Genomic DNA, 10,000 nt, shown 5'->3' with positions numbered 1-10,000 from the left:
TCTAAGTTTGGATTTTTCAAATTCATATCGTTAGTACTATGGATGAGTTATATCAGTCAATAAATGTAAGACATTGGATTTTCTTGTATATATATATATATATATATATATATATATATATATATATATATATATATATATGTATATATATATATATATATATATATATATATATATATATATATATATTCATATGTGATATCATTTCATTTGTTGGAATATTAGTATTATTTGTCAATGCCGACAGAAAGACATGTGGCTGTGTTATTGCAGATTATATTGCACTTCACAATTTATCTTCATAAATATGTATATCTGCTTAACAGCCTCTTTTGTTCCATAGCCGAGATTGAGGTTTTCGATTGGCAACCATTCTTTAGTTACTAGCTTAACTTTGAAAGAATATAAATAGCTAATTGTAGCCTTATGGATTTCCTTCTGGTTTATCCATAGTTGTGTAACTTTGGTTTTCATTATTTCAGGCCTTAGTAATAAGCATAGCTTTACACTGGATATAGTTCTCAATATATTATGCTTGCTTGTATGCTTGCAGTCTGAGATTCAAATTATTTGTTTCCCAAAACTCCAAATTAGATTTGATGAAATAATCCTAACTGATTTGTATCTTATGCATCCAAAGTGAATTCCAATCAATAGCAAATACTTCCAAAAGGGAGAAATAAGAGCAGTCATTAGGAACACAATTCACACTATTTATTTTGTTTGAGAAATCACAACACATGTATATTATTTCATTATCCTCAGTAATATTTCTAGTCATTACACAAGAACTGTACAGACTCGTTCAAATAAAAACACAGGTATCAGTTGCGAGAGGGGGGGAGTGGAGGGGATGGCTGCCCAGGGGGGTGAAGGGCACCGGCCCGGAGCGATGAGTGAGGGATGAGGTGACCTGCTGGGGTGAGGGTGACCCACTCCACACACGCAGTGGGCCTGCACGTCTCACCCACACCACTGGTCACGCATCAGCTGCACCCCCATGCCCACAATGTTAACAATGCTCACTATTGACACACCTGGTATTTAAAACAATACCAAAAGAACTGAGTACTTAATATAGCATCCCAGGGCATAAGGTTGCCATACTGCTGGCAGGCAGGTAGGCAACAGATGTGGCAACCTGCTTGTGACAGTGTGGGTTGTACATGGGCATGGGGATGCGGGCGTGGGGGGGACGCCTCGCTGGCCTCCCGCCCACGCCTCTCAGGCTGCAACAATGGATTCATTAAAGCTCAACAGCGAGAAGCAGAGAGACCTTCCGTGCCCATAACGGAAAAAGTGCAGTAACGGCAATAAATATTTTAAAAATATATGAAACATCTGGTATAAATTACAAAACTTATTTACGTACTCTACCCACATGGATACCTGCCTACCTTCAGAGCAACACGCGACTATCCTCATTTTTCTCATCATACAGAAACTGAAAACTGCACTGACATCTAACACAGGCTGGTAAAAAACTCTTCATTAAGTCCTGGACAGCTGAGAATACCACCCAGGTCGAAGCCTAAACCTACTGTTGTCACTTTATACATTAAAAAAAAAAGTCTATTTAGCGGAGTGTGAAGAAGCCGGCCACGAGCCTATGGTCATGGGAAGCCGTTCAAGGAAGGGGTGGGGGTGGGGTGGGGGGGGTGGGGGCTTGAGGCTTTGGGGAGAGTGAGATTCAGCTCTTCTTTCCGAGGGAGTTGCATTAGAAGATGGAGAAAAGCTATGTACACACAAAATGCTCTCAAAATATAAGCTATAAATACGGAGAGGAACGTGAGGTAAACTAGTCATGGATGGAATACGGTGCCACACACGTCACCAGCGACAGCGCCTGCACCCCCGGCCCTAGCCGAGGGTGAGAAACATAGCTACACTATCTAAAAGTGTATAACAAATAAAAAATAATAATAATAAGTGAGAATAAATAATGCACATTAATAGTAACACAAGAACATTTCTAATATAGAAAAGACTGGAACAAGACACGTTAGGTACTGGGAGAGGTTGGGTGAGACCGCTAGCTGGAGTGGAGGAGGGGGGAGGGGGAGGGGGAGGGGGAGTGAATTGTCCATGAGTGCTAGTGGTGATGCTGCAACTCCACAGCCACCACTGTCATCACCAACGCTGGCTCACCACCAGTACCACCACCACCACAGGCGCCACGGGAAAGACTGGGAGGGGGTGGGGGGGAGGGGCCTGGAGCCACGGGGGGACAACACATTAACAATGAGATCGTGCGGCCCAGCCGACCCTTCCCGCGGTACCCCGGGACACAAACCTTACACCAACCACCATGCGCATGGCACACCCGAACGAACACACAGAGTATCACAGTCATACTAGTGCACCAGTGGCAGCCTGTGCACACAACTACCATTCAGAAGCAGTACCTGTGGTGGTGGACAAGTTGCAGACATGGTACCTGGTAGCCGTGGGATCATTAAGAAGGGGTGGTGGGACGGCCTCCGCGGGCACCCTGCGCCACCACCCATGCACACCAACCACACCTACAGGAGTTGTCAACACTAAAGTATGCACACTACTACATATTCTCTCTTCTTATTGCTTAGTAAGTTAATTAATCAAGAAAAGAAAGATAAAAATGAAAAATAAAACATATGTAAAAAATGAAATGATAATCCTTTTAAAAAATGGAGCCACAGCTGAAAAATGTATTTACGGTCATTATGATCTGAAGTGTGGATGAGCTATTGAATTTTACACGTTCATTGAGGCGAAACATTTATGCCAAAACATTATAACTTGCATAGATTACAATCGTTTTGATTTTAATTTCTCCTACAAACAGTTATTATGTTTGCCATCAAGCAGGTGGTGTGATATGTCTGTCAGGGTCATGGAAACGATAAAGCAAACTCTTAGGATTCAAGGGAGCCAATACTAACAAGGGGCAGAACTCTCTCGAGCGCCAGCCACGTGAGTGTTCAGCTGGCAGTCTGAAGGAAATGGATTTAAAGGTTACTTAGCTGCCTGAGCTGCACCAGTACTTATTCTTTTAGTTTTTGCTTTCTTCTTTCTTTTTTTTTATTTTTTATTTCCAGTATTGAGCTACAGGTAAACTCCTGGTAAACTGTGAAATTATGTCAGCACGGTCTGTAAACTGCTACATTAAAAAACCTTAATGATGCAAACATTTACAATCTCTTAACAACATACAGATGAAAATGGCAAAAAATGCTTTAAAAACTCTATTGTAAAAGTATTTGTATGACGAATATTCCTTTGTTCACTGAAGTTAAATCTAAAAAATGGAAAAAATAATAAATAAATCTATACATTACATTATGTATACAATAGTCTGGCTTTCCCTAAAAAAATTACAGTACAGACTTACAAACTGGTTAGTTTATGTAACCAATGAAACATCTAACAATATATACTCTTGTAGATAACAAAGACCATACATACAACCAACATTTATTACAACCATTCCACCCAAAAATGACCCACAACAACCCACCCCAAAATAACATTAATTATTCACATTAACCCACCCTTTCTATAATATACTCACAGTACAACCATCCACATCCCTGCTGAAACTATTATTGTATCAAAAACAAAAACAAAACAAAAAAGAAATCAAATGGACTGGTGATTTATTAAGCTCTAACTGTATTGTTATATCCGGATTGAAATCCTGCAAACTATCCGAGTGATGAGAAACACTGACACTTTTGAACTAGACTGGACTCGCTAATATATCACAAAAAAGACTACCACAGTGATGAGTGATTGCTTTGCTTCATAACTCTGGCTTGAAATGGTTTTAAAAATCATAGTCTGCAAGTGATGGCCTACCAAGATCCTCCCTTCCTGACACACTACCTACATCTACTCAGCTTTAAGACTGTGCTGACATACACCTTCATCAAATAGCAAAACTTGGTTACACTAGTTCTCATATATACTTTCCAATAGACATTTGACTTTTCACTTTTTTGTCTTTTTAAATAAATAGTATGCACTCCTAATAAAAATTTATGAGCATTGTGGAAATCAAGTTTTACATTTGTCCACAGCAAATTATTTGTCACTGGATGAATGAAGTTCACCTTATTATCAAGGGTCATAACCAATTTCTACTGCTATATGATGCTTGGAACACAGCTGGGCACCACAACCCTGACTGTCTACTGCTTGTGGGCAGACACCAGGTTTCAAACAGTTGGATACAAGAGTTACGTATCAATCAATAATTGGATACAGACGCCAGATGCAAAGCCATGGCCTTTACAATGTTACACATTATTTGTCAATATCAAAGTAATTCAACACAGTCAAATAGTATATCTGAGCAATCAGAGGTCACTGAAACTAGTATAATGAGATTCTTAACATGAGCTTACTGTGAAGTAGAAAGTACCCTTGAGAAAATTCATGGCTTCACAAACTGTATTAGATAGTCTGTGATAATTTTGTTTTAAGGTGGGAGGTTGTCACTACAAATCATTAAACTGCAAATATGGGTGGTAGATATAAACAAGTGTGTTAATATCCTCAAAAACATCTGTCAACACTGTGCGCATGAGTGATTGATGACTATATTGCACCAAAAGAGTATTGTGCTCTCCATACAAAAGGGTCTGGCTTCTTAATGCTACTTTACATTATCTGTTGGAAGGAACTGTCTCACACATAAACTTCTTCACAAGCCTCCTGGACTGGGTGCCAAAACCTATGATTTTTTTCTTAATCTCACGGAAACCAAATGTAATTCCTCTTTCACTTCCACACACACACATCTCCACATCACAAGTTTCTGTCTGGGACATAAGTTTGTCAAGATATTTCACGTGGGGTAAGCTCAGTTCACTTCTGGCAGGACCTTCCAGTTTTTAGTTCACTTTCAATAGGACTTTTTAGCCCTAATTCACTGTTGTGGAGGACTTTGTCCCCAGGTTCACTGTTACAAAGGACTTTATTTTATTTTTGTCCCCTGATTTACTAGTGCAGTGGGACTACCGTTTCCTGGCAGGTGGTTGGGACCATCCAAGCAGGTGGTACCTAGCGTTTGTTAGTTATGATGATAACTGCCCCAAAGCGGCTGGGTCAGTCGGCCTGTTACACGGCTCATGAGATCACTGGCCATTATTGGTGCACAACGCAGGAATGGTGATGCAACAGTCGACACTGTTCACTGAGGGGAGGAGTGCTGCTGTAGTGCATCACAATGCTTAGCAATTATTATTACCCTGTCATATTTAGCAAACACTCCCTTCTCCACACACAGAGAACAGTTTACATACAATAAGTCTTTCAAGTACCACAACCTCCTTCACTTTATCACTTGACAGTGAGGAGATGGAAGTGGAGCTTACCAGGTGCTCTAGGGTAACAAATATATAAAAAAGCTAAAACAAGGAACTGACACTGAGACAATACAGTGAGCATGGGAAACAGTGAGACCTATTTCCTTTACACGGCTAGTACACTACACCAGAGTACTTCTATTCTTACTATCCTTGCACCTTAAAATCCCCCAAAGCCCATACCCATACTGGTCTGCTTGATGCGCTCCAGCACGGCATTCTGGGAGTAGCCTTGAGTATAGGGGGAGTTAGCGTAGGGGGACGGGTAGGGGAAGCGGGGGGAGGGAACATGGAACCCAGGAGCTGTGGGAGGGTACGGGAACGTGGAGTGCCCAGGAGGGGGGTATCCAGGGGCAGCTTCACTATATTGTGAATATGGGTATGGTAGCTGTGACCCTGCCATTCCCATAGAGGAGTGTAGAGCACCCATGGGTCCCATTGAGGAGCTACCCATACTTGAGCTCATTGGTGTGGGTGAACTCATCAAACTGGGGGATCCCATAAATGATGAGCCCATGGGAGGAGTGGGAGCCAACATGGAGGGGCTCATAATATCTGGGTATGATGAGTGAGAAGGTGGTGGCCCAGGAGCAGTTGGAGGAGCAGGAGAATAGGACTGGCTGTACATGGAGGGTGAGGGGGCAGGGGCACTGCTCGTCAACGATGACACACTAAATGAGCTGGTCGACGCTTGCGGTGACCCCAGATCATAAGCACTGCTATAAGACATAGTCGTACTAATGCTGCTATTGGCCAGTGAGCTCACACTGAAATTTGTACTGAGGTTTGTACTGTTGGAGCTGTAGTGTGGGGAGTATGGGTGTGAGGACTGTGGGGAGCCATAGTGAGAGGTGGAGTATGCTGAAGCTCCTGAGCTGCTGACCCCTGGGTAGCTCTGATAAGAGGAGGTGGGCGGAACATGGCCAGGACTGAACGGGGCGGACCCCGCAGGAGGGCCAGGAGTGGTTGGGTTGGAACAAGGGGCAGAGTTAGAGTGAGCAGAATGTTGGCTGCTTGTCTCATGCTCATTTAAGCTTGGTATCTGGTCCACTAATGACTCCAGGCCCGACAAGCTCTTTGACGCTATATCTCCCTTATTCACCAAGGTTGGAGACTGTCCAGGATGTACTGCAGGCTTGACCATCGATGGTGAATGTGATGCATTGGAAGGATAAGAAGGGTAGTTCTGGTAAGAACTGCCATCAACAGGGGTTGTAGGGTTTGAGAACTGGCCAGGCATAGTTGGCGTGAGCTGAGGCTGGTCCCTAGAGTTTAATGGTACAGACGTCTTCCCGTCCTCCTGATGACCTGGGGTTAGGGCTGTTGAGCTCTGTGTGTCTGAAGCACCAATAGACATGTCTCCTTCTGGCATACTGCTAGGAGGCTCGAAATCCGGCTGGGCCATCAGTGGTGATCCAGGAGGAGAAGACAGACCTAAATGGTGTTCTTCTTCCACCTTGAGTTCTGATGGTGTGTCAGCTTGGCTGTAAGGTGTTGCTCTGTGCTGCTGCTGACTCTGTTGCTGCTGCTGGAGCTGACTGCTCACTGGACCAGGGGAGTAACCAGGTGACTGGCCAAACTGCTGCTGGGGTGTAGGCCCTCTTGGTAACATGGCTGCAGTGTGACCTGGGGTCTGATTGCCAGTATTGTGGTTGGGGGTGAGGCTCCCTCCGCCATGCACTGGGGTGTGGCCTCCATACTGGGGAGAGAAAGTCTGAGCACCTGGGTTGGGACTAAAGCCCGTTGGGGACATCATGCCATTCATATGCGTCATCCCCACTGGTTGTGGAGGCTGTTGTTGACTTAGTGATTGTTGTTGACTTAATTGTTGCTGTTGACTTAGTTGTTGCTGCTGACTTAGTTGTTGGTGTTGTGGGTGTTGCTGGTGTTGTGGATGTGGTTGTGGCTGGTGTTGCTGATGTGGTTGATGGGGCTGATGCGGCTGATGGGGCTGATGCGGCTGATGGGGCTGATGTGGCTGATGGGGCTGTGGGTGCTGGGGATGCTGCTGTAAATGCGGAAGCGGCGGCTGTTGAGCAGCAAGCATTTCCTTGAGCGCCTTCGGCTTTCGACCTGGTCGCTTGGGAGGGGGTATCGTCCCATCCTCCAGGACCTTCTTCGGCCTCCCTCTCTTCTTCTTGATGGGCTCCTCACCATTGAACAGCAGTGGATCCATGTTCATCGGACGTGGCCGAGGACGGGGTGGAGCATTAGGATCATCTGGGGTCTTCTTAGGCCTTCCACGCTTTTTCCTGATGGGTATTGTGGGACAGTCCATACAGTCTAACTGCTCTCTGGTCATCCCATTCAGGTTGAAGAGCGTCTTGGGCATGTTTTTACTAATTTCGTCCTCATCCACGTCACCCTCAAGCTTGGTGGAAACGTCAGGCTCCTCCTTGATGGTCAACATGCTGTCTCCGTCTATGGGTGAGCTCAATGGGTCAGACGTGGGACAGACCTCCCCGGGCTGCCCCTCACACCCATGTTCCTGCTTCTCACTATGTTCCATTTTGTAAGACTTTGCTTTCACGTTCACAAAGGTAATCTCCTCCTCGTTCAGCTCGTCTAGGGTTCCTTTGATGAAGTCGCGGAACTTCCTCAGAGCAGTGTAGAACGGGACCTTGTCAAGGGCTCTGGGCAGCTGAGCACATCGAGCCGAGGACGAGGGCATCACCCATACATGCTGAAAAAGAAAAAGGGGTTCAGTATTCTAGTCAGACATAAAATTTATAAGTTAAAAATATGCACTTTTACAATTTGTTATGTACTAATGCCTAGACCTTACCATGAAATTTTACAGTTACTTTAACACATTTAAAACACAACCTACACTATAGAGAGATTTAAAAGAACTAACTACCTAACAAGATATATATGTATTTTTGATTTATATATATGTGTGCGTGTGTGTGTGTGTATGTGTTTGTGTATTCATATACTTATTTGTTAATAATGTAGATAATGTCACTTTCTTGCACAAACATCTTTTTATCATAAAATAATTTTACTGATATTTTGGGAAATAGCAGAAGTTTTTCCATTTGAAGAATTAGCACATCATTCCTTGCAAACAAATTACTGAATGATTTCATCCCATAAATCAGAAACCAACATTACTTTAACCAACTAAAGGGAAGGAACGCAAATGTTTTAACAAGCACTTCATCGTGCACATAACCAAAATAACCTTCCGAGCTAATTCCAAGAGAAAAATATCAGTCTGTGGTATTTAGGAATGTACTGAGGCCGGAGCGACTTACTGTGCGTGTTCCCTCAATCTTTTCTGGTTGTCTGCCAAAGGTGAACTCCTTTTTCCCAGAAAAGATTTCATAAATGCCTTTACCATTGAAGACTGCAATTCTTGGCTGGAACTGCTGCAATTTTGACAATAATATCTGTCCACCTGTAGTACATTATTAGGGAGAGAGAGAGAAAGAGTAATTATTAATTCTTGCTTCCACACAAGTAAAATAAATAAATAAATAATTTAAATACCCTAACCCAAGTGAAATATCAAGATGAATGAAATAAACAAGTCCCTCTAAAATGAAAAAAAAAAATCTTATTTCCACATATGCCAAATACACAAGAAAACATATATACACATAAACCTAAATGATATACCATGTATTTCATATAACAATCACCCCCCCCCCCCAAAAAAAAAAAAAAAAAAAAAAAAAAAACAACATACCTTCTTTAATTTCCTTGCGTGTAAGATCTGCCGAGCCCCTTGTTGTACGAGCAACAATGTTGGTAAAGCCGATTCCATGTTCCAGTAATCGGAAGTCATCCTCGGAAGTAAGTGGCTCGGGGATCAGGCCAGACAGGTATAAGCATTTCCCTGTAATGGGTGAATCAAAGGTTAGTCATCTCTAAATTTTCCACCAAAAAAGTGACACTTATCATAAAATAATCTATTCATATGGCTATTTGTAAAATTGGTACTTCTGCATTATCCTACTAAGCTGATTTGCTTTTCGTTAAAGCTGCTTCAAGCTCCATACAATTCTCTATTCAGATTCACATACACAAGCTGATGCACAAACATACAGTCATGGAATATAAACTGTCATTCACACATTTAAGTAAAGATATATGAGCCAAAGAACACATACACACATACTAACACACACCAGAATACATATCATCCAAATGTACTTACATACAGACAAACAAAAGATAAATAATCAAGAGAGAGAGAGAGAGAGAGAGAGAGAGAGAGAGAGAGAGAGAGAGAGAGTGAGAGAGTGAGAGAGTGAGAGAGAGAGAGAGAGAGAGAGAGAGAGAGAGAGAGAGAGAGAGAGAGAGAGAGAGAGAGAGAGAGAGAGAGAGAGAGAGTGAGAGAGTGAGAGAGAGAGAGAGAGAGAGAGAGAGAGAGAGAGAGAGAGAGAGAGAGAGAGAGAGTGAGAGAGTGAGAGAGAGAGAGAGAGAGAGAGAGAGAGAGAGAGAGAGAGAGAGAGAGAGTGAGAGAGTGAGAGAGTGAGAGAGTGAGAGAGAGAGAGAGAGAGAGAGAGAGAGAGAGAGAGAGAGAGAGAGAGAGAGAGAGAGAGAGAGAGAGAGAGAGAGAGAGAGAGAGGGAGATGCATGGTACACACAAAAACAACCATCCACTAAACAACACAAATATACACCTTATTATACACAAAAAA

General features: G+C 43.0%; 1 protein-coding gene across 7 annotated transcripts in view; it reads right to left on the bottom strand.

Annotated features, from left to right (window-relative positions):
- Positions 1-692: 692 nt before the first annotated feature.
- Positions 693-10,000, bottom strand: part of LOC125037220 (trithorax group protein osa-like) — a 32,194-nt gene continuing 22,886 nt past the window's right edge. For all 7 annotated transcript variants that reach the window (XM_047630273.1, XM_047630274.1, XM_047630275.1 and 4 more), the window contains 3 exons: positions 9,043-9,192; positions 8,609-8,751; positions 693-8,031 (listed from right to left, as the gene is read on the bottom strand). In XM_047630273.1, coding sequence (XP_047486229.1) covers positions 5,509-8,031; positions 8,609-8,751; positions 9,043-9,192 — 2,816 coding nt within the window. In that variant the 3' untranslated portion in view covers positions 693-5,508. The remainder of the gene's footprint in view (positions 8,032-8,608; positions 8,752-9,042; positions 9,193-10,000) is intronic.

The sequence above is a fragment of the Penaeus chinensis genome, chromosome 22, assembly GCF_019202785.1.
Source record: "Penaeus chinensis breed Huanghai No. 1 chromosome 22, ASM1920278v2, whole genome shotgun sequence".
NCBI classification, from domain to species: domain Eukaryota; kingdom Metazoa; phylum Arthropoda; class Malacostraca; order Decapoda; family Penaeidae; genus Penaeus; species Penaeus chinensis.
This window is presented reverse-complemented; position numbering and strand designations above follow the sequence as displayed.